Source organism: Anthonomus grandis, chromosome 13, assembly GCF_022605725.1.
Source record: "Anthonomus grandis grandis chromosome 13, icAntGran1.3, whole genome shotgun sequence".
Taxonomy (NCBI): Eukaryota; Metazoa; Arthropoda; class Insecta; order Coleoptera; family Curculionidae; genus Anthonomus; species Anthonomus grandis.
In genome coordinates, this window is record NC_065558.1 from 12,203,496 (window position 1) to 12,228,733 (window position 25,238).

At 30.9% G+C, this 25,238-nt stretch overlaps 3 protein-coding genes across 5 annotated transcripts; 2 read left to right on the top strand and 1 right to left on the bottom strand.

Annotated features, from left to right (window-relative positions):
* Positions 1–1,843: 1,843 nt before the first annotated feature.
* On the top strand, positions 1,844–13,518 carry LOC126743861 (calcium uptake protein 1 homolog, mitochondrial-like). Of its 3 annotated transcripts, XM_050451099.1 has the most exons (11): positions 1,844–2,008; positions 2,067–2,337; positions 2,394–2,538; positions 4,746–4,902; positions 5,326–5,448; positions 6,947–6,984; positions 7,911–8,025; positions 8,083–8,243; positions 12,456–12,697; positions 12,765–12,982; positions 13,035–13,518. In XM_050451099.1, exons 2-11 carry the CDS (start codon positions 2,111–2,113, stop codon positions 13,187–13,189), a joined length of 1,581 nt encoding a protein of 526 aa, XP_050307056.1. In that variant the 5' UTR covers positions 1,844–2,008; positions 2,067–2,110; the 3' UTR covers positions 13,190–13,518. The 3 variants fall into 3 exon arrangements, with proteins under 3 accessions (XP_050307056.1, XP_050307058.1, XP_050307057.1); XM_050451101.1 differs by lacking the exon at positions 5,326–5,448; XM_050451100.1 differs by lacking the exon at positions 4,746–4,902 and having other exon boundaries at positions 5,283–5,448.
* A 1,242-nt stretch (positions 13,519–14,760) lies between these two features.
* Positions 14,761–15,948, top strand: LOC126744174 (piggyBac transposable element-derived protein 4-like). Its single transcript, XM_050451532.1, has one exon. It carries the CDS (start codon positions 14,761–14,763, stop codon positions 15,946–15,948), a length of 1,188 nt encoding a protein of 395 aa, XP_050307489.1.
* Positions 15,949–18,242: 2,294 nt separating this feature from the next.
* Positions 18,243–25,134, bottom strand: LOC126743860 (oocyte zinc finger protein XlCOF6-like). Its single transcript, XM_050451098.1, has 10 exons — positions 24,709–25,134; positions 24,255–24,648; positions 23,224–23,652; positions 22,793–23,163; positions 22,596–22,737; positions 22,455–22,540; positions 22,252–22,392; positions 22,063–22,196; positions 18,723–18,958; positions 18,243–18,666 (listed from the first exon to the last, which is right to left on the bottom strand). The coding sequence occupies exons 1-10, from the start codon at positions 24,877–24,879 to the stop codon at positions 18,524–18,526; spliced, it is 2,247 nt and encodes a 748-aa protein (XP_050307055.1). The 5' UTR covers positions 24,880–25,134; the 3' UTR covers positions 18,243–18,523.
* Positions 25,135–25,238: the final 104 nt, after the last annotated feature.

Sequence of the window (25,238 nt, forward strand, 5' to 3'; positions counted from 1 at the left end):
TACTTAATTTTAATAAATGTCATGTTTTAATAGAATGATGGATGAAACTAATAAAACCATACTAAAATGTTATATAGATTGTTTTAACAGCTCCCTAAGACAAATTAAATCTGTGATTTTAGGCAATAATTTAGTGTCACAAATGATTCTGTAACATTCCTGGAATTTCTTTTTATAGTGTTATTAGGATTATTCTAAGACATTTTTCTGTTCCCCAGAAAGAATTAATGGAATAACTGATGGTCTGGAGCTCTGATCTGATAAGGCATAATTTTATTAATTAAATTCAGGGAATAATTAATTGACTCATCAAGATCTTGGGATGCAATGCCACTATTTGACAATATGGTAAGTCACAATACTTAACTTTAAATTTAATAAGCACTATAAACCCATCGCTAATAAAGCTTATAAACTTCTTGGTTTTGTAATTAGAAACACTAAAAACTTCAAACAAATAAAATCAATTATAATGTTGTACAATACATTGGTCTGACTTAATTTAGAATATGCTTCAGTTATTTGGTCACAACAGACAATGGTACATATGATTGAAAAAGTATAAAAGAGATTTTTAAGTTTAAGATATTTATATTAATTAAATGTATAAAAAATATTCCTTAATTCACAAAATATGTTATGTAGTTCCTAGAATAAAATTGAGAATAAGAGGCAAAAAGCTCTTCAAGTGTTTAACTTCAAGAAATTCTTGAAGTTAAAAGTAAATAGTAAGAGTATATGTAGGTATTTGTTTTCTTGTCTTCTTTTCTTTGTTTTTTTTTAATTAGTTTATATAGTTACCTTAGTTTCTTTTTTCTTTTCTATTTTATGTTAGTGAGCACTCTTCGCACATATCCAATGTCTTTTTAATAGTATAAAACAAGGAATAGGAATAATCAATCATTCGAAAATCATTTTTGTGGTTTCATGAGGGTTACCATAAGACAATTTTTTTATAACTGTGATGGTATAGAGCTCTGATCTGATAAATCATAATTCTATTAATTGAATTCAATCATTGTGATATTAATCACAAGATATTGTGATGTAGGTAATGCCTCTATTTTATAATATGGAAGTCACAATACACATAAGTATAGTTGTAATTTTACAACATATATTGACACTATAAAGATCCTAATGCTTCAAAATCTGCAGTACTTACTACACTATTAAGAATATTTACAGTTATTCTTTTTTGTGTTATTCTTCAATTTCTGGTGAATCCTTCTCTTTTGTTTTAAGCTGTCCAGTTGAATAGTAGTAAAGCATCCGACACCTAAAAATAAAATTTCTTTTAATGGTCTAACCAACTCGGTGATTTGGTATTCATATCATTTTTTCCTAATTTTATACTACCAGCAAGTGTTGTTTTTTGCCCCACTGACCTGGTTTCATTCAGGAATTTGAAATATTTTTTTTAAAATTAGGTAAGCTCTATTCAAATCTTACCATCTCCAATCCACCATGGTTCCCACAACACCACTTAACAAAAAGAGACAAAACAGTGTGGTAATTAAGGGCTCAGGTTTCTTTTTGTGACCAAAATTCTTGTAGGACCTTTGAACAATTTTACTTGGTCCTCCATTTGCTATTATAGGGTTAGCAAGTAGTCGCCTTGTGGTTGGTAAAAGCGAGGGAAGTCTAGAAAACATTTTCACTAAGTCTCTGTCTGTTCTGTATAAACCAAAGTAGAACCTAGATACGATGGAAAGTTGGAAACTTTCCAGGAATTTTCCTTGGTTATTTTAACTTCTAACCTAACATTTTATAAAAATAAAGATCAGCTGACTGTCAGTCTTCTTCTTCTTTTTCATGGTGCTATGGCCTAAATAGTGTTATAAACTAAAAGAGCTCTAGAGAACATCTGATTGTGACAGCCCAGGTGTTCTGTCAAAGTTTATTTATATTTTCATGCTTTGGAATAATTCCAGAAAAAGAAATAAAGATTAAGGAAATGTCGTAATAAAAGATCCTTCTAAAGACGATTGAATGACCTAGAAACCAGGCAAGATAATTGTAATAATCCGACCTTTATAATACTCATAATTATTAAAACCACTTAGGTTAAACCAGTTTAGATTTAGCACAGACAGGTAAAAGTTCAAACATGAGCTATTATCGAATCTCTCGGCTCATTCCTTTGAGCTCCAGAATAATTTTGAATCGAAGACAATTAAATAATGCACCAATACACCTTACACAACTCAAGATAAGTTATGGCGAACAAAAAAGGCATTATTCTGGCCAAAACTTTAATAGAAAACATGTAATATCAAAACAATATCTTGTGTTGCTTTGCTTGTTTCTTGTGTTTCCGGTAATTGAATACAACCGGTAAGTAAAACAGTATTAAAACATTGTATAGATGACCACAAAGATTTTCATAATAGTTTTGCAAAATTGTTCATTGTCAATGCGAAAAGTGAACAAATAAAGGAAACAGATGTTGTCGAAGAGAATCATGAAGACGGTGCTGAAGAAGATGGCAAAAAGAAGAAACACAAGAAGGAAAAGATTGGGTTTAGAGACAGGAAGGTATAAAAAACTATCTAAGTAATTTTACTCTGTAATTCTTTTTTTAAATTTGTAAATTTTTCCTAAAACTACATCTGTTTTATTGAGTTTGTTCAGAATATAATCGCTCACTATTTATTATGAGATGACAAAGGACACCAAACCATTCAAGGCATTTCTCAAAGAATTTTATTCGCCTTATTGCTATCTAAATTGAAATCTAGTATATGATTGTAAATTGAAATCTTTGATCCATTAAAACTGGCAAATCTTTCATCTCTGGCTCTCTCTGTGTTACACACTAATTTAATGTTTCTCTTACACCAATTTTGAAACCTTTTTTAAAAAAAAAGCCTAACTAGGTATGTACTTTCAAATATGAAGAGAACCAAGATAATACTGATTTTATATGGTATTCTGACAGCAACCTTGAATTCTCAAAGTGAAAAGACTATTACAGAGAATTGACTACATTCAAATTAAGGCATGACTACTAAAAAATGGGTCATTCTTACCCCATATAATATTTTTGTACATTTGCAATGAATGTATAAAATAAGGTACACTTCATTTAAAAATACACATAGAGTTACTCATGTTAAGTTACTATTTGAAAAGCTGAATTGAAGTGTGGGAGTTACACTTAGAAGAAGAATTTAAAAAAACATTTAGACATACAAGTGAAATTGTCTTAGTGTAATGCTACAAAGAGAAGTCACATACTTAAATAAAGATTTAGCAGTGCAAGACTTAACTGGAAAGCTATACATACTATACCTATTGTATAAGACCTAGATCTACCAAATAGATACAATATTATTAAGATATGAAGCACATTTGGTTATAATGAGAGTATTGGGGATTATTCCTAAATTACCACTTAACCTGTGGAGAAAGAAATCAATCAACATTTACTAATATATTACACAAATTATTTTTGTAGAGGTCAATACTAAATGTAAATAAAAAAATATGTATAAGAACACAAATTTTACAAAGTTAACTTAAATCTACAAAGTTAATAGTAAAAATAAAAAGAACAAAAGACAAAACTTGCTGTGTAAAAGTGTAAAAAATATATTTTCCATGAAATATATCAAGTACATCTGGATTTTGACTCTAAAATAAACTATAGATTTATGTAATATAAATAAAACAATAAATAGACTAAGTTTAACAGAAAAAGTACAAGAATAGTCGCAAAAAGTTTATATGCATAACACTATTTAAGTCTAAAGACTAAAAAACATAAAATAGTAAAGCCACTTTCTAGTTATTCCTCAAAGTAAAAGCACATATATATAAAAAATTATTTAAGTTTATGCCAAAAATTAGGCTCACTATTTCTAGTGTGCTGAGGAGTTGATAAAATAATAGTCAGAGCTAGTTATGGTTCTTAAAAATCCTTGCAACCCATGGTTGTTGTCCACTTGTACCCGTGATGTGAGAACAGTAAACTGGGAGGTATAATTTATACCATTCATCAAACCTAACAAGTCAAAGTCAGTATTTGAACATCCCTTAAATGTGGTCTCCAATCATTTCATCACATTAGATTTGACATCTCTGACATGGCTAGAATGAGCCCAAATGGCATATGCAGACTTAATAGTTGACAATGAAGCTATATTATCCTTAATGACCAGTCACATATAGGGAGTCCAGAAACTTCTAAAAATTGTATAGTGGAATCTTATGACAATACTTCATGAACCTTTAGAAAAGCTTTAATTAAGCATGCTTGTATTTGAAGAATTTGAGATTAGTCTGTGGACAATCCTGAATTTTTTTTGTCAGTATTGGGCAATATCATCAGCAAAAAGTGTGAGATTCTAATAAATTAGAGACAATAATGAACCAAGCACAGAACCTTGTTGAAAACCATTCTTTCAATTCTTGGTGATTGACACCCTATTACAGAAATTAACAAATTAATTTTGTTAAAGTATTACTGCTTAATGTACAAGAGAAATATAAACTTGTTGGAGAACAAAACAAAGTAGGATATGTAGTTATTTATATAGGGAGGGACCAATTTGGGGGGCCTTACCACCAGAAAAGTTACGAATGCAATATCTGGCAGAATCATTCTTTTTTGAGAAATTACTTGAACTGGTTTTAAACCATAGTAAATGTTCATGTAATTTGTTTTCTCACTTTTACCATTATATTTTGGACACAAAGATAACACAGCTTATTGGCACTTCTTAAATAGATATTTTTGTTAGATAATAGAATATGAAAACCGAATGCGATCATATTCCACCCCTGACAAGATTTTTCGCTATTTTGCTACAGTAAAGCTTGTTGGTGATACCAACGAGGTTTACATGACCCCAGATGATTTTGTGAGGGCCATCACACCAGGAATGAAACAGCCGGATGGTAAATTGGTTTTGACAATTCATATAGTTTATACGCATCTCGCTTAAACTAATGGACTGTTAAATCTGAATGAGCATAATGATAATGGTTTTCGATAAAGTAGTGGATTCAAGAATAATGTTTCAACACTTCTTTACTATAACTATTTTTCGAGGTGGAAGGATTATTTGTGTGAAACCGCTACCGAGATTTCAACTCAGCTTGGTGTTGGCTCTTAACAAATTAATTTTTTTTTAACTGCAATCAATGGTGTGCTGGTTATACTAATTCCATTGCAATGTAATATTATCTCATTCCCACTAAGCTAACCCCACATGTTTTTTTTTCTTGAATTTTCTAACCAAAAAACACTTTTTGCTACTAATGGCATGCATTCACAGATCATAGAGTATGAAAATCGCATAAGGCACTACTCAACTCCAGACAAGGTGTTTCGGTACTTTGCAACGCTTCAGGTACAAGGTCCGACAGTCGATCAACATGAGATATTCATGACCCCAGATGATTTCTTACGATCTATGACGCCCGGACTTAAGCAACCTGATGGTTAGTGAATCTCTCAGTTAATATAATGTATTTTAATCGGTACCCATAGAGCACAAACGCCATGTTGACCAATTTGTATTTATAATGTGTTGTCCATATGTCCATTTTTCAGTGTAGTAGAATTGAATACTTGTAACCAAGATCTTTCATAAAATGTAGGTAATGAAATTAGTGATATATTCCTTCATTATTATTTATAATCAACTAAGAAAGTATGTGAATTTTTTTTTGTACCAACCTATGCATTTTTCATCAATTTTTCATATAATAATCCTTTAAACTAATAGAACCTACCAGTATGTTGTTTGTCTTTGCTTTAGCTTTGAGATAAATTTTATGATTCTTGCTTCCTCTTGCTTAGGTTTGGATTTCATTTTTATTTATACTTTCTTACGCTGTTACTATAGGTAATGTATAGGGAGTCACGGAATTATGGTGTCCTACATGCCATCTTACTCGATGAAGAAATAAACGTTTAACGATAGGCTTTCTATGCGGGTATAAAAAAAAAATTTTAATTCTACAGTTAATTTTTTTACTTTAAGCACTTTAATTCTTCAATATTACATATATTTATTTCTTATTATGTTTTGCCTTATTAAGGGCATCATCGGATCTGAAATCCTTGGTTCTAGTAAAAATACGACATTTAAACCCTCAAATATACCCTCCAGAATTTCTCTAGTTTGGTGTTAAAAAAAATGAAACTTGACGTTGGACGATATGCGTTTTACAATTTAAAATTTGGTGGTTTTTGGATCTTGGTTGACAAAAGTCTCTCCAATGTCTTTATATGACACTATTTAGTAAGAAATGCCCTTTCTTTGACTAAACCTTCTCTATATTATATTTAAATAAATTATATAAAATAATAGGAGTTTTTGAGAAAAAAATGCTCGCACTAAAATTGTTCTAATTACTCAAGTTACTCAAATCCATTCTCAGAAACTCCTGTATGTAAAAAAATACAGGATATAAAAAATGCTCTTATGTGAAACTATTGGATAAGAAATGCTCTTTCTTTGATTAAACTCCTTTGGCATATGGCATCAATGTAATTCAACACATGCCAGTTATTCGATCTAAAGTTATAACATACACAAATTGGTAGAATTTTTCTGAACGATCTTAGCTCTCAGGGATGTTAATTTTTCTTTAATCCATTAGGTTTTGGAATTCTTTAAATTTATGTTAATTAATATATCACGCCTTAAAATATAGTTTCTAAGATATGCTCTGTTGAAAAATTATTATTTTGTATTTTTAAGTGCTAGAATGTTCACACATAGGTTTGACAGCTGATAGTAATTATATTTTATATTGTTTTTAAAAAATTAGGGTTTGTTTTCAGATTATATTTTTTTAAATTTGAGGAAAGTATGATACCGTAATTTCGAGACACCCTATACTTCTTAAGCATAAATATAGTATGTTTAATTTTTTTATTGCTGCAATGACAATATGATTTTGGTTTTTAAATTGAGCATTTGTCTTTCAGGTTTAGGACTTGATCAGTACAAGAGATACGATCCTAAAGTAAGTTACTTATTACTAATTCAGTTAACTTTTGAACACCTAATTTCCCTTTATATTAATAGCTTTAGTCTTTTTTTAAAGTCTTAGAAAAAAAAAACAATATCTTGGATTTCGTTTGAAAAATTTTTTTCTATAAGCACCCCTTTCATAATATTTCACTGCTAATGTAAACTTTATACTATTCTATATAAAAATATTAATATTTTGTAGCTACTTTCACAGTAAAAGACTTGTAACTGTATAAATTCCCCATCCTGTACGTAATTTTTAATTTGACACACTGTACTTTTGTTTTTTCAGCACGGTTTGCAGGTAAAAGTTCATATCCCATTTTTAGTGCATGGGTTTCCAAGGACATTTGTGAAAATAGAGAGCATGCAAAATACTGCTGGGAAACGACCAATTTTTTTTGCCTTGAAGCTAATTTTTGATGAGCCTTTTTTTGTGCAGGCTTAAAGATGCTTTTATTGGCAAGATTTTTTTTTGTTTGAAATTTGTTAACAAGTTTTTTTTTTAAACTGTACCATTTCAGCATGCGTTCCTTATTTTAATAATGAAAATTTCTTGGTTGGAATCCTTTGGTAGCATTTTGTCACTAACCAGGGTCTATATACTTAATACATATTTTTATGATAAATATTGACTTCAGTTTGATACAAAATGCTATGTGCTAGGCCAAATTACAATTTAAAAACTTTTATTATCAGAAGAATAGTATATAATATAGTTGCTGACCATCACTATATGTAGAGTATATCACTAATAGATTTTTCTGTTATATGTTTAGTAGAAATACCACAACTATCACCATACATAGAAATCTTCATGGCTTTAATTTCCTCTTATTGAACATCTAAAGAAATATAACCAATTAAAATATGTCCGTAAATTAAGTGCTTAATGTAACTTAAACCAATTGTATTTAGACAGTGCAACAGAAACTAGACTTAACCCTGGATGAAGATAGCATTTTTTACAAGCTGGGAAGTGCTGGTCTCATTACGTTTTCGGATTATATTTTTCTCTTGACGGTATTATCAAGTAAGTGACATAATTCATTCAGTCAAGTTTTTGGTTATTTTTATGTTAAACTTGTAGCATCTCGTCGTCACTTTGAAATCGCTTTCCGCATGTTCGACTTAAATGGCGACGGTGACGTGGACTGTGAAGAATTCGAAAAAGTTGCTACGCTAATTAGGCAACAGACAAGCATAGGATCAAGGCACCGAGATCATGCTAATACCGGGAATACTTTTAAAGTAAGTAGTTATACATTAAATAATTTTTGGGGAGGAGGTATTATGCTATTTTATTTTAAATAATTAGTAAGATAATTTAAAAAAATGCCTGGCCGGTAATTATTGGAAAAAAGATTAATATAGGCTAGGAAGAAACGTGATGTTTGAAAAGAAAACAGACTGAGTGAAATATAATAATATCGTAAAATATAATAAAAACACATTGGTAAATAATTAAGAAGGGAATATCCACCAAAAATAACAAAAAATCTTCTTTTTAAAATGTTTTGAGAATATTTTTTGCCTTTCACCATTTTGTTCAAAATAGCCTATTTCTAATCTATTTATTAGTCTGTTCAACAATTAATTATTAATGTTTTATTTACCTTCTAAGCATGTTTGCATATTCCTCCAGTGGCTATTTTTAGAATGTGAAATAGGTATTAGCCCTAGTGTTAATAATTGTTTTATTATAATCACATAATCTCCTCCATGGTCCACTTATTTTAATATAATTATACTGCTGGATTTACTTTGTTGGCATTGATCATTTTTCAGTTTCGTGTTTGTGACCCAATATCTTCAATATTGCGAAGGGATGTTGGGTGGGGTCAGAAATAAAACAGAAACCTGTTTACCTAAATGTCGACGTTTCGATCTCTATGAAATCATTTTCATAACTCTAAAAGATACACAAAAACATAAATAAAATCAAACATTTTGGCATAGTTACATTTTCGCACCATGTAAAAGTAATAATTATTAATGTTAAATTAAAAGTAAGTTTTTTCCTTCAATCTAATTTGAGAACTTTGCATGAAATTAATTCTTTTGAAGAATTGGTTATTAAGGTGTAAATCACAACTAAAATTTAAAAAAAAAAACTAATACTCAGCACAATTTACAAACCTTGTAAATTTAAAAACCAAAAGTTTAGAACAGATAATATCAGGAACATTCTATCAAAATGAAAAATCTGGATATACACTTAGATGAATTGTAGATCGTCTTCAATAAGTACAAGGATTTATAGGTTTTTTCGTGGTCTAAATCATTTACCTTGGGACATGAATTTGGATAACAGCTGTGAACATTGATAAGCTGTATGTTGTTAAATAATACATTTTTAGGATAAATATACATATCATTTAATTTTTATTTTTATAATTTGGATGTCTAGATAGAATTTTTCAAAATCAAATGTCGAAACTTTTTAAAGTGCTCAGCAAGAACGGTTTTTGAATTATTGTTAACAAGTACGTGAGTTTTTGAACATCTTTTATGTTCATAAATTCTAGGTTTTAACGGTTACGTTATTAAATTAAGCTGCTTATCTCCGATTATTTGTTCAGTCCTAGATGATCAGGGTCAAGTAGACGCAATGTATACGGATTTTCAAAAAGCATTTAATCAGATGGATTTGTATATACTTTTATATAAATTAGACCAGTTAGGCCTAGTTCTCTAAAGGGGTGCTTAAACTTATAAAATTATATAGTATTTGTTAGAGAGACATTAATTTGTTGAAGTCGAAGGGTTTAGATCATCAGAATATCTTGTAAAGTGGGGTGTTCCACAAGGTTCAAATTTGGGACCTTGGCTTTTTTACTGTTTATAAATGACCGTGCAGAATATTTAAAACACCTCGAGCTATTTTTTGCTGATGATCTTAAGTTTTGCCGACAAATGTGTACTGAATTAACCGGCCTTCATTTACAAAACGACCTTAACATTCTAGATAACTGGTGTAATAATAATAGCCTTAACTTAAATGTTTCAAAATGCTTTGTCGTTTCATATTCCTGAAAAAGAAATATTATAAATCATCAGTATAAAATAAATTCAGAGAAACTTGGCAGACTTAGAACAGTCAAAGATTTTGGGCGGTTAGACGAATTATTTAACTTTAATGATCATATTTTAAAAACACTTTTTGTATCAAAAACCTTGGGTTTTATTTTAAGAAACAATAAAACATTTCAAAAGCAAAAAACTTTAGGAATTTTATTTAATTAGTTTGTTAGATCTAAGCTAGAATATGCTGTAATTATTTTTCCTCCTATCTATCAAGTTTACACTAATGCTTTAGAGTCTATACAGGCATTTGTTAAATATTTAGCTTTCAAACACGATGGTATATACTTATCCAGAATAGGGAACTCGGCAAGCTGTCTTATTTGAAAGATTTGGTGTGTGTTGTTTTCAGATTTGCTGGAATCAAAAAAATATGATAGTAAAAAAATTGCAAATTGTTTTTTTATTATTTATTTGTGTGTATTATTTTTTCTTGGTTTATCTACTTTTTCTTAGTCTAAACTGTTTGGCATTCTTATTTAGGCTTATTATTATGGCAGGTGCAAAGTATCGACATATTTGTAATAACTATTGTTTAATTTTCTTGTTTTTTTTTAAATGAAACTGCATTTTTGTATTTATTTCTTTAAAATATTAGCGCTTATATACAAAGGAAATTATGTAAGTCTGATCCCTGGATTATGTTTATCGTATACACGAGATCGTTGTAGATTTATGTTTCCTACGTGTGCCTCTGAGTAATAAAAAACCAGATTTCGGAAAAAATGTAAATAAACTGTCTATGGAAACGCATGGTCATAAAAAGAAAATATTTATAAAACATTATTAAATACGAGAGCCGTTTCCTCAGAGTTCCTATACATTTGGGTTCTAAGACATATGAACATATTGGAAACGTAATAATTACTCGCAAATTGATACAAATTCCAAACGACCTTGGCCTGTTACTAGAAAAAAAAAACATATTTTCATTTTGCTTTCATGTTTCGTAGTTTACGGTTAAATTATGTATGTTGTATACTTTTTCGTTCCTATGAAAGAAGAATTCGAAAATTAATGAAAAAACTACTATACATTTATGATGAAATTGGTAGGGTTGGTCATAAACATCTGGTTGGGAAGTTTGGGGCTATGGGCCTTGGTAAGACTTTGGTCGAATTTTGTCACATTTTTTTGACTGCTGGCACACAGTTGGTCAGGATAAATAATTATATTTCTAATGGTATTGAAGTATCTTCAGGCGTGCCTCAAGGTTTGCATATTGGACCAGTCTTTTTTAACTTGTTCATAAGAGATTTGAGTGATGTAGTTCATTCAAAGCATCTTGCTTTTGCTGATGATTTTAAACTGTATAAAGCCATTGAGTCATATCTTGATGCTGAGCAATAGTCTGGAACTGAATGTAAAGAAGTGTGTATGTATTTCGTTTGGTCGTTCTAATAAAATTATTAATTATCAATACACAATCAACAATAATTAACTTAGGTCAGTTGATGCAGTTAAATATTTAGGTGTTCTTTTCGATACCAAGCTAACTTTTTTGCCGCATATTTTGGATATTATTAACAGAAGTATGCGTAGTCTTGGTTTTATCACTAGAAATAGTCTACATCTTTCACCTTACTGTTTCAAATTACTTTATTACTCTTTGGTACGTTCCTTGCTTGAGTATGCGTCTGTAATTTGGTCCCCTTATCATATTAAACGCTTTGAGGCTGTATAAAAAGATTCTTAAGATCCCTTGCTTATAGAGCTGAAGTTAATATTTTTCGTAATTATTACATCAACTATAATGCTATCAGTGTCTAATTTAATATCCCTAATCTTAAAGTCAGACTGCATTATTCTGATGCTTTAACGTTTTATAAGATCTTAAATGGTTTATATCATTGTCCTACCGTGTTGGAAGCAATTCCTTTTAACACCTGTCAAAGAAGGATCAACTCTCCATGTTTCGTTTACCCTTTCATCCGGCTAACTATGGGTTTTTTTCTCCACTGACTAGGACTTTGCGTTTCTTTAATTAAAATAGTTTGGATCCATTTTCCAGCGGCTTACGGTCATTCAAATAAAAAATAAATAATCTTAGACTTTAACCTACCTTCCTTGGATAGTGTTACGTGTTTAGCCTTGTCGATGATTGTTTTTTCAGAGGTTTTATCTTGGTATATATTTTTTTTTGTAATTTTAGTATTATATTTGTATTGCTATATTATCTAGTATTTTGTACTATGTATTATTGTTTTTGTAAACTGGCTCTGCCTTATATTGAAATAAATAAATAATTTTCCAACAGTTCCGTGCATTTTATTTTATAAATCTGGATAAAATCTTAAAACACTCCTAAACAAGCATCTGCCCTCATATAAATTTGATTCAAACCCTTAACTATCGACTAATATTAGTTTATTGTTTTAGGGAGTAAACTCTGCACTAACTACGTACTTCTTCGGCCCGAACCTTAAACAGAAACTCACCATAGAAAAGTTTCTCGATTTCCAGGAAAAACTACAAAGAGAAATTCTTAGTTTGGAATTTCAAAGGAAGAACCCAGACGAGAACGGTAATATATCAGAAGCGGATTTTACCGAACTACTTTTGGCTTATGCCGGGTATCCACAGAAGAAAAAATCTAGGATGATGAAAAGGGTTAAGAAAACGTAAGAAAACACTGATTCCCCATCTATTCGACACTAGCTTTCATTCATAAAAAATTGTTGTAAATAGTTTTAGGGAGCACGGTAAAGGTATTTCTAAACAAGACTACCTAAACTTTTTCCATTTTTTGAACAACATCAACGACGTGGATACTGCCTTGACGTTTTACCATATAGCGGGAGCGTCCATAGATCAAGCTACTTTAAAACATGTTGCAAAAACCGTCGCGCATGTAGATTTAAGCGATCATGTGATTCATGTCGTTTTTACCATTTTCGATGAAAACAGTTAGTTAGAAAGCATTTTTTTATATAATTTTGTAATGGTTATTTGTTTTAGTGGACGGTCAACTAAGCAACAAAGAATTCATAGCAGTAATGAAAAATAGACTGTTAAGGGGACTCGAGAAGCCAAAAGACACTGGCTTTGTTAAATTCATGCAGTCTATTTTGAAATGTGCTAAAGAAACGAAACCCGCTTTTTTGGATATTTAAGTACTGTTTGCATGTGGTTTGCCATACTTGTTATTAATTAGTTCTTAGACATTTTATTGTTAAGGCTCGAATAACCTTAATTTATTTAATATTCTTTTATTCCTTTTAGATTGTTTGTTTTTTTAATTTCCTATAGTGTTCTTGGTACACGATCCTCAGAAGGTCATCATGACTTGCATATGATTAAACAAAATATTTGTTTAGATTATATTGAAATGAATGGATTTAGGTAGGACTGTTAATTATTATAAACGCAATTTTAGGTAAGATAGATTAAGAGGTGGCACTAATTATACGTATCAATAAGTATATAAATATTTCGCTTATAAGGTTTTAGTTTTTTTTATACTAAAATTTTGGCAAAAATTGTCATGATGCCATGAAAACAGTTTTTTTTTAATCTATAGTTTCAAAAACAGGAAAACTCAAAAAACTTTTTTATTTTTCTGTTATGCAACTACGATTAATTAAAACTAATAAAAATAAACTATGATCTTATCTGCTTTTGAATCGAGGAGAAACTTAGAGAGCCTGGATTAAAAGAAAAAACGACTTAAATGTTTGGAAATATGATGTTATATTGGAGGACAATGTATCATTCTTGGTACTGCTGAACTTTTCCAAAGCTTTTGATAGCTTGGATCATGACGTTATGTATGGAAAGCTAGAGTATTATCGATTCGATCAAACTGCAGTCATGGTTTTTCAAGCATACCTTAAAAAAAGAAAACAGATGGTGGTAATGGATAACATGGAATTTTCACATTTTCGTGAAATTACTTTAGGTGTACCCCAAGGTTCAGTCCTTGAGCCAATTATTTTCTTGGTATATATTTATGATGATATGTTCGACGTTGTAAAAACTTTTAAAATAAATCAGCTGCAAGACGCTGCAATAAAAATTAACAGTGATCTGAAAGCAATATATAAATACACGCAACAAAATAACTTAAAACTTAATGTGTTGTTGGTTTATCAGAATTACAATTTACAGAGAAAGCAAAAAATCTGAGTCTCATTTTTGAAAAAGATTTAGAACGTTGAGCCCCGCGTGCCCTGGATATTTTTTGGTAATAGTTATTTTTTTGCAGTTTATGTTGTTTATGGATCAATACTCGAGTCGAGTCGACTTTTGGCTGTTTTTGTAATTTTTTTGCGGTGACCCATGGATGGACACGTGGTGCCAGAATGCTATTTTACATTTTGGGACCGAATGCCCACCCGTGGACACTTTAATGTGTTTTTTTGTTTCAGAGTTAAGCAAATATGGCTAAGACATATCTATCGGATCAGGATTTGTCAAAGGAGCTGGAGAATCTGTCCGACGACAAGTCAAGAGATATAATAGAAGACGAAATTACCGGATTTTCAGATGATTCGCTCGTAGATAAAGATTTTATTCCTGTTGAAAGTGATCTATCATCCGATAACGATTCATCCGGTAATAATTCAGAATCGCTGCGGCAATAGCAGATCCAAACCGGAAGGCCAAGGTGCCGAAATGGGTGGATAACAATCCCGTGGAAATGCGAAAATTTTTTGGCATTATATTATGGATGGGCCTTCTTCCAATGCCTCAGTTATGGGATTATTGGTCAACCAAATCGTTGTACCAAAATCGCATACCCACAATTATAAGTAGAAACAGATTTGAAGGTATTTTGGGCATGTTCCATGTAAGTGATAATGAGAAGGACAGACCCTCTGATGACCAACTTTACAAAATGTCCGAATTTCTTGACATGCGGCAAAAGAAATTTAAGTCCTCCTACATGCCCGAAAAAGACATTTGTATCGACGAAAGTAACGTCCCGTTTCGAGGACGCATTTATTTCAGACAATATATACCCAATAAGCGACACCGCTACGGTATAAAGCTTTTCAAGTTGTGTGTATCTGGAGGATACACCTGGGATTTCAAAGTATATACCGGCAGAGAAAAATCAAGTGAATTTGCAGTTTCTGAAAAGGTAGTCATGGAATTGATGGAAGGTCTTTTGGACAGTGGCCGCACACTTTACACTGACAACTGGTACACGAGCGTATCATTAGCCAAAAGACTGATTGACCGAAAAACGCATTTAGTTGGTACAATTAGAGCAAACCGCAAAGGTAATCCTCAGGAAGTAATAAAGGAAAAGTTGAATCGAGGTGGAATTGTAGCTCGGCAAGATAATGACAAAACTGTAGTCCTGAAGTGGAAGGATAAGAGAGACGTCATCATGCTAAGCACCAAACACGATGATTCTACCGTTACTTTAGCAAAGAAAGGAAAGGAAGTTATTAAACCGAAAGTAATTGTTGACTATAATCAGGGCAAGACCTTTATCGACTTGTCGGATCAAATGTCAGCATACGCGCCTTTTTTAAAGCGAACTTCAAAATGGTACAAACGCCTAGTGTTTCATCTCATTACTGCTATAACAATAGTAAACGCGTTACATCTTTACAATAAAATAAACAAGAAAAAAATCAGCATCACCACTTTCAAAGAAGAGGTAGTTTCAGGTCTCATTGAAAACGACGAAAAACTTAATACTGTTTCTCGTCCTTCCACGTCAAAAACGCAATGCTGCACGTTGAAGGAAGTGGAAGGCCAAAAACGAGTTACTCGAAAGAGATGCACTAAATGCTACAGCACCATGTCAATGGCTCACAATGCTGCGTACGCCCGAAAAAATGCGAAAAAGGTCAATTCAATTTGTGTACCGTGTAATATTCCCCTTTGTATTACTTGCTTCCAAAAACATTTGGCTTAAAACTTTAGTGTCAGCAGTTTCTTTGTGGCAGTGTGTATTTCGTCAAACGTTAGGTCGTTTTAGTAAGTTTTATTATATTTAGGTTAGTCGTTTTTATGGTATTTTAAGTTTTGTTTGTTACATAAGAAAACGATTTTATGACAATATATTTTTAAGTTTTAAGAGTATTTTTTCTGTTTTAAGGTAATATAACATGGTATATTAACTCAAATGTTGTTTTTTTCTACTCTTATAAACTAAATACCTAAACTATCCAAACTGCCCAACCCAATATATTTTTTGGCTCATCCTGGGACCAGACCGTCGTTTGGTATAGGCAGAATCAATGTAATCCATGCTCACGGGTGAGCACGCGGTCCCTGAATGCCCACCGGTGGGCACGCGGACCTCAATGTGTTAAGCTTCATATTTTTTCAGTTATTAAAAAATCATATTTCACATTAAGACCTCTTTATATGAGCAAAAGCAGAATAAATTTTAAGATTCTTGCGAGTATAAAGATTTCGACAGTCGAAACAGTTCAAATGTTCGTACAGTTTCTACGTTTATATAAATATATCTTTTTTGTATTTTAAGTTTAGCCCTATGGCTATGTAGCCTTGTTTGGTACTAATAAAGTCATTTATTATTATTATTAATACAAGAAATGGCTTCGGCAGGATCTTTTCAAAGGATAGGAAAAATTTAATTGTCTGGAATAAGAGTGAGAATTAGTGAAAACCTTCGGATTGTATAATAAACGACTTAAAAATGCCCAGAACATATAATAACTAAAGAAATAAAATAATAACTTAAATACATAAAATTATTTTTAATGTCTTTGAGTATAATTTAATTAAATTAATTATGGGAGTATAGGGTAATATCTAAACAGCATTTTGGTCTTTTTATAGTGTTTCGCGCCCTCCATTTATAATTTGGCAAAATATTAAAAAGTAAGAGGTTAAGAAAAATTATCTAATACACGGTGGCGCATAATGAGCTTTATGGCGTAGACTTGGGAGGATATTGTTATCCTAAAAATTACGCCTCACCGGTGTCATATTCCACTTCACAAAGTCGTGCTCTTTTCAACACATCTTGAAATCTCTTTCAAATAGATCGAAAGAAAAACGTCTGGAGCAGTCAAATCCGGCGGCCAATTAAACGGCTTGGTCCTACGCGAAATATTATATTTGCCGAAGATTTCCGTAACAAAATCATTGAGTCCTGTACAGTATGAGCGTAGCGCCATCTTGTTGAGGCCACGGTTCAAAGATCCTTTTGGGGGATACGCCACACCAAACACTGCATTTGAGTGGGTGCAGCTCTCGCTGATGAAGTACTCTTGGATTCTCTGTAGCCCGATATCCTGCTATTTTGTTTGTTTACAAAACCATTTAAATGAAAATGGGCTTCATCATTCATTATCAAATTGTTAATGAAATCTTAATTTTCTCCTGTTTTTTGTTGTAACGCAATAGCATAACCAAACCGTTGCTAGTAGTCTGTGCGCTTTATTTCTTGCATAAGTTAGATTTTGTAGGGAAACGTGCAATGTGGCCAACATTCTCTGGATAGACCTTCGTGAGAGCCCAAGTTGTGCAAAACGTCTTCAGTAACATCAATTGCAGAAGTTCCTTCCACACTCTCCCTTAAATTAAACATTGCTGCCAAAAATTTGCGATTAAAATTCAAAATCACAAAAAAATTATTACCACATTAACATAAAAAATAATTATCATACTCTGATATAACAATACTTATGAATATTAAGGGTAATGCGAACTTAACAGCGATTATACGAAACCGATAACACAAACGAACTAAAAAGCGCGTATATGGTGCTTAGATTTAAATTTAAAAAAATATCGCCGATGTGCATGCTGCGTCAGAATAACATAGCTTCCATTTGAAAAATAAAATTCAATGATTTTTGTTTATTCTATTGTGTACTGTTCTATTTTCAAATTCCCAACCCCATTCTTCTTTACTCAATTCTAAAACAAACATAAAATACAGCTTTATATAAAAAAGTTATAAAGCAAACCATAACACTTATTCTACACCACCTGGTAAAATGACCATTTTAATAACCAATAATTTTTTTACAGACAGGGAAAGACACAATTTAAGACATAGGAAAGCCGCTTTTATGCTTGTAATTTATGATATATTTTTTTGGTAATTTCAAAAGAAAAAAAACTTTTTTTTTAAATTTTTGTACATCCTTTTCTGGACAATTATAATAATTTTTACAATTATGTGCAAATGTAAATTGAATTACACCTAAGAGTAAACAATGGGCAAATAAGTACTATAAATAAAAGTCTTTTAAATAACCTTCCTATTTGTATACAAAACCATTACAAACGATATCCTAAAAATACACTATAAAAATGGTATATAATATAAATCTGAACAATAAGTGAATTACACATATGAGAAAAAATATCATACCAAACAATTACACATAAAAAATAAAATAATATTACGAGATTCTAAACCTGCCTAACAAATTTAAAGCAAACAATATATAAATTATTTTGGCAAAATTCATTAAATTAAGTCTTCCACCCAATAAAAAAGTACAATTTTACTCTAATTTGCTAATGGAATAATCAGACCTTCCCACTTTTTGTATAGGCATTTCTGGATGCTTCTTTTTCTGATGTTTTTGCATGGTGGACCTATCGTGATACGCATTCCCACAAATAACACACAAAAATGGCTTTTCACCTATCAAAAAAAAAATTGTGATACATCAATTAGCCTAAAATCTCAATGAACCTTACCAGTATGAGTACGCATATGGATCTCCATAACATGTTGAAAGGGAAACGATTTTTCACACACCATGCATTTGAAGGGCATTTTTCCAGTGTGCTGGAACATGTGCACCTTAAGATGCGCCGTTTGTTTAAACGATTTCCCACATATTTCGCATGAGAATGGGCGCTCCCCTGTATGAATTCTGTAGTGGACTTTTAGTTGGGTTTGTGTCCTTGCTGTCTTACCGCACACATCACATCTGTTTAGAAATAGATAGATTTATTTATTGGTACTAGTACATGAGTGATGATTTGAGTCACAGACTACATAATATTATAAAGACAATCATATAATCAATCAAAAAATTACTTCCCATCTTTGTTCCAATATAGAAGAAATTTGAAATTCCTATATAATATGAATGATGAATAGTATATTGTATAATAAGTGATAAACAAGCAAAATTCTGCACGAGTCTGAACGCTATTCCATTGATAGAGATACTCGTGAAGAAATTTTTTTCCTGGAAGAAATAAAAAGACATTTAAGGTATAACGACAAATAGTATAGATTTAACGCGAAATAATATTTCCAATCCTTGAAAGACCAAAAATTGCGCTCTAGATACATACTCCACAGCCAGGAAAACGTTAAAAAAACTCGTCCAATGTGAGTTAATAAACCGAAGTTTCTTCAAATAAAACGTCTAAAAGATATGAAAAAATATTTCCAGGATCTGAAAAATAGCTTTTAAGACCATAAAAAGTACGTCAATGTCTGGAACATTAAAAAATTACTCTAATTAAGTAATTCAGGAAATCGCGAAAAAGAATTTCCAATTCCTAAAATAAACTATAAAATTGAAAATCGGTTCAACATACGGAGGACGCAACATATAAGATCTGGCTTCAAATACATGAAAGATGATTTCCGAAGCAGATGAGTTTATTTGGCAAAGATGACAACACTCGAAGCTGAACATTTTAAAAGAAAAACAGCATGTATTTAATAATGTAATAATCAATTTGCTTGAATAAAAAAGTTAAAAGACCTTCCTATGAAACAAAGCACAAGCCTCCACTGGGATTCATTTTATATTTAAGTTCATAGTTCATATATTTTACGTAAAAACTTAGTTATTACATTGTAAATAGATTATATAGCCAGACACATAAAGAAATATAATTACAGAGCACATTACTAAAATAGTTCCGTTATACATTTATATAGTTACATAGTTAGGTACAAAATATAGACTCAATTGAATAAAAGTATTTTTCTATAAGAAATTGTTTTATTTTATGCCCAAAAGATTCTAGAGAAAGATTTCTAAAATTATGTGGCAACTTGTTAAAAAATGTAGGAGCATAATGGCGTGTTACATTCCAGGAGCTTTTTAAGCACAAAAAGTCGACTTGCATATTAAGGCATTACAAGTATTGTGGTCATGAGCCTCTTGAAGTAAGGGATAGCCAGAGAGGTTCTTTTAAAGATACAGGATGCATTGTGCTGGAAGTGTCAAGATCTTTAGAATTTGAAGAGAGATTTAGCATCATAGCGGTATTAATATTCAGCTATTATCCTGATGCGTAGTCCATTCATGCATATAGAATGGAATTCCGTAATATGCAATTTTTAATGTTTTCATGTCAATGATTTTTGAAATATTACAAAGAATGTATGTCGCTAAGCTTTTTTTAATATGATGACAACATGACTTTTAAAGGTCAACTTTGCATCCAGAGTTACTCCCAAGAACTTAAATTTTTTTAAGGTATTTTGCAATGTCAGTTTTTTAAAGAGAACATCATCTTTCAGTTTTATTCAAGTCAACATTTAAAAGATCAGTAGCAGCCTCAGTATGCCAGGCCATTTTAATTCTTATTTTTTCTATCGATTTAGATTTTATAGAAAAGTTATCAGCAAAGTCTATAATCTTGCATAGTCCAGCAAAGGTCCCAAAAACGATCACCATTTATTTCTGTCATCTGTCTGCGATCCGAATGCTACCCACATAAGAGCCTTATACTAATGTCATCCAATCCATACTATCTTTCCAAGTTTTTCATAAAGTCTATCATGTGATACGCAGTCGAAGGCCTTGGAGAGGTCGTTGAAGCCAGAATCTATCTGTCTCTCTTCAAAGCCCTCAACTATGAAGTCACAAAGCCTAACTATTGTTTCGTTTATGGATTTGCCTTTCCTAAAACCAAATTGCTCCTTTATCAGCACCTCATTCCCTTCAAAGTATGTACACATTTGATCCTTCAAAAGGACTTCAAAAATTTTTGAATACAGGGAGGGATTAGTGTATTGTGATGGAGATGTTTGGTCGCCACTTTTAAAGATGGGAATTGTTCTGCTGATAATAGCTTTAAAATATTTAGAATAGACGCCTTTCTGTATATATTTAAAAACCAAAGACCGAGGCCTTATATCAGCACAACATTCAAGTCATAAAAATCTTTATTGTGCTTGTTTTTTAGGTTGTTTAATGCTCTACAAACCACTTGTTGAATTAACTCATGGAAAGTTTGTTGCTATGATGTAAATAGAAGGTAAAGGAATTTTTTGCTAAAGGCAATGATTTTATCAGGTTTTCTGCTATGTTCGAAAATTTTCATTACAGCCATTTGGGTCTAGATTAATATTTCGGTTAGAATTGGTATTTATGGAGTGTTTTTTTATTAATTTCCAAGATGCTTTAATTGCATATAAAATTGGTATTGTTGGTCCTGTTTATTTCATCCCTATATAGAGACTACTAAGAGCGTCTTTTTCTTCTGAAGTTATGAATTAATTCTACATGCTATGTTCTAAAAAAACCTACATATTTAGGATTTCCTAAAATTAAAAAATACACATTCACATCACATTTTTAAAGGATTTTATTTGAATTTGAGATATTCCTCCATAAATAATTTCTTTATCAGATTTTTTTTCTCAATTTTTCTTGTATCTTAAACTTTTCGGCAAGTTATTAAAAAATTACATTTATCTTTAAATATTTCATTATAATAATGTTGATGGCAATATTTTAGGAATGATTTAATACGACTATTGGGGTTTTTGGACTATTGTAAATTATACTATAATAACTTCCCCAAAATTAATTCAACATAAACACAATCAAAAGCCATTGTTAGGAATAACAAAGTTGTTTGATATTTAGGTATTAGAAGCAGATTTATTATTTATAAACTTTTAGAAGTAACACAGGAAGTCATGAAATTTATAATTTTTCTTTATACCATCCTCCTTTTAAATATTTGCTTATTCAAATTTTTATATTTGGATTTATAATGATATAAAATTTAGTAAAGCCCAAACCATTCTTTGATTAGTATTATCGGTTTAACTTACCTAAAACGCGAACTTTCCATGTCTTCATGCTTTCTATGATGGGTCTTAAGCTCGCTTTCAAAAGGAAAACGTTTTCCGCAAACATCACAAGTGTGTTTGTTGTGTTTCTCTTCCATGTGAACGTCCAGCTGCTCCTAAATTAAAAAAGTAAGAAATTTTTTCTTAGGGACTTTATAGGGATTGTATTACCCTTGTATCACACATAAAAGAGCAAATTTTACATTTGAACTCCCTAAACTCCGGATGCCTTCTTATATGCCTACCATATCCATATTTAGTTGTAAATATTTCCCCACAAAATTCACACTGAAGCTTGACTGGTTTTGGTGGCTACAAATAATTGCACATAAAAAATCTAAATATGTACTAAATTTGAGAAAATTTCCACTCACTGGTTTAGGCAGAGGTTTTCCATCTTCATCAACCATTGTATGCATGATTCTAATGTGCCTTTGTAACATGAACTTTGTTGTATAAGCTGAAAAATTACCAAAGATTAGTAACAAGTTGTGTAATGATTTGGTTCTTTTTACCATTTCCACAAGAAGAGCAAAGAAACCTTTTACCAAAATGCATTTTAAAATGCCTTACTAAACTTGTCTTATAAGTAAATGTCTTTCCACATTTATTACATGAGTAGTTCTTTTCTTTTAGGTGACTAAGCATGTGTTTATTCTAAAAAGTAACATGTATTACATTGAAATAATTACATCTTCAATGTTTTAATTACCTTTTTGTAGTTCCTAGTAAACTTCTTTCCGCAAATTTTACAAGTTAGGCTTTTGTCATGATCAAACTTAGCACAATGCTTATCATATTCCTCCTTAGTCTTAAAAAATAACCTGCAGGGTCTGCATATGTGTGACTTTGTAGAGTGTAACCCCAAGTGAAACAATGGCACTGGTTTTGTGAATGTCCTCTTACAAATGATACAACTTAGGTCTGCTAAATGGACTTTTTCAAAATGTTCTATTACAGAGTCAATTTCCCCTAAGTGCTCTTGACAGAGCTGACATTTAAATGCACCATCATATTGAGTTTGTTTCAGTATCTTTTGGGATAACTGAGTATTTTGCAGCTGAGTAACTACACTACCATCATCTAAAAAATAAGCCATTTATTTATTAATCAAATAAGTTATAAATAAGAATATAATTAAACCTTTTTTACAGTTTTCATCCAGATCTAACTTAATACTCTTAATATCCACCTTAAAACATTCATTCAGATGTTCCTCAAGCAGTTCTTTTGTCTTAAAATATTTCATACAAGGAATACATTTAATACTGTCTTTGGAATGAAGGGCCATATGATAAAGTAAATTATCCCGAAGCTTGTAGACTTTAGGTTTTTGGCAAAAGATGCATTCATTGACTTCAAGCTCAGGTGCATGACTTTCATCATAATGCTGAATAGATGCATTTATGTCACTTAAAGTTAGACCACATAGTCTACACACAAGTTCTGAAGTATTTTCGATGTCACATTCATCTGGATCAGGTTTGATTTCATTTTGATCAGTTTTTTTTCTCCTGCCTCTCCTTGTTAACAGTTTTTTGGATCTAGTCTTTTCTTCTAGTTTCCTCTTTCCTATTGATAATATTATAGTTAAATAGAAATATATAAATGGTGTAAAATAATGCATTATTCCTGAACAATATATCAAAAGCTATAGAATAATAGTTTTATAGATAGAAAAATAATTTTTTTAGTGAGATAAGTTTCAACCTTTTTTATTTTATGTTCACTATATAAACTGTATGAAACCTAAAAATACCTATAAACTTATGTCCTGATTCCTTTTTTTATCAGCAAAACACAGATTATAGAGTACTAAAATAATAATATAAAAGTACTTTCCAAATTTTTTAGAATTTTTATGGGCAAAATTACCTCAAGTGAGATCTTAAAAAATGTGTAGTTGGTTGTAGTTTATTATTATCTACTTTATAGTAGATAATAATGAGTTAAATTAATAAGATTGTATTAGTGCCCAAGAGAGTAATGTAAATCATATCTCAATAATGTTAATCTAAGTTTTTATAATGCATATTGTTTTTATTATACTCAAACTGAAACAATATGAACAAATATATAAAATTATTCAAAATTGTATTACTGAAAGCTACAGAACCATAGGAATCAACAATGAATTTTGTATACTGAATATATTAAAATTAAAATTATCTTACTAGTAATTTTCTTTCCTTTTAATGCCAAAGATTCTTCATCAGAGGTATTAAAATCATCATCAATTTTAGTCTTTTCTGCATTAAAATCATCCTCTTTTAAGTCAACATTTTCTTGATCATTTGAGGGATCCCAATCTGAGTCATTGTCTTCAACAAATACATCATCTTCAGATTCACTGTGATATTTTGCATCATGGCTTTTAGTCCTTTTCCTTTTCAATAGGGCTGGCTCAAGTTTTGCACTTTCAATTTCGATTTTAACTGTTTCCTGGCGTATTATATCTTCCAAAACGTCATTGGATTCGGCACATTTTTTGAAAAAATTGCAAGAATCATACAGTAGTTTTATACAAACTAAACAAATTTGTTGAGGTTTTTCATCAGTTGGACAAATCTGTAGAATACATCAGGTAATGAGTCGGCAGCAAAATGACTTAAGGAGTAAGAAACTTACCTCTAAATCACAATATTTTTTAAATAATTTCCTCACATCTAAGGGATCACAGTGCCCCTCACTAGGGAAATTTACCTCATAAACCGACTGTAAACCCTCGGATTTTGTTAAGCATACTCGGCATATTTTATTAAAGTCACTTAATGCTAACTGGAACTGATTTTTTTGCATTTTTTTTTATAAAAAGCGGGACTCATAAGGAAACAAATAGATATTTTAAATAAAATTGAGTTTGTATGTTGTGTTATTTTTTATATTCGGTTTTGTTATGATTGCTGACAGCTATTGACATTGACAGCTGACAACACTGAATCAATCTGTCGTCAACTCGTCATACAAAAATTTTAATTTGATTTTTGTTCCTTACAAAATTGGTATTCCTTACAAAATTGGTATTCCTTACAAAAAAAAAAGCTATGGTTAAATTAAAAAAAAATTTTTTTTAATTAAGAATTTATGTGTCCTTAAGAATGCAAATTGTTTTTTTCAATCAACTGTCTTTCTTGCACCAAGGAAACAAGCGGAACTTT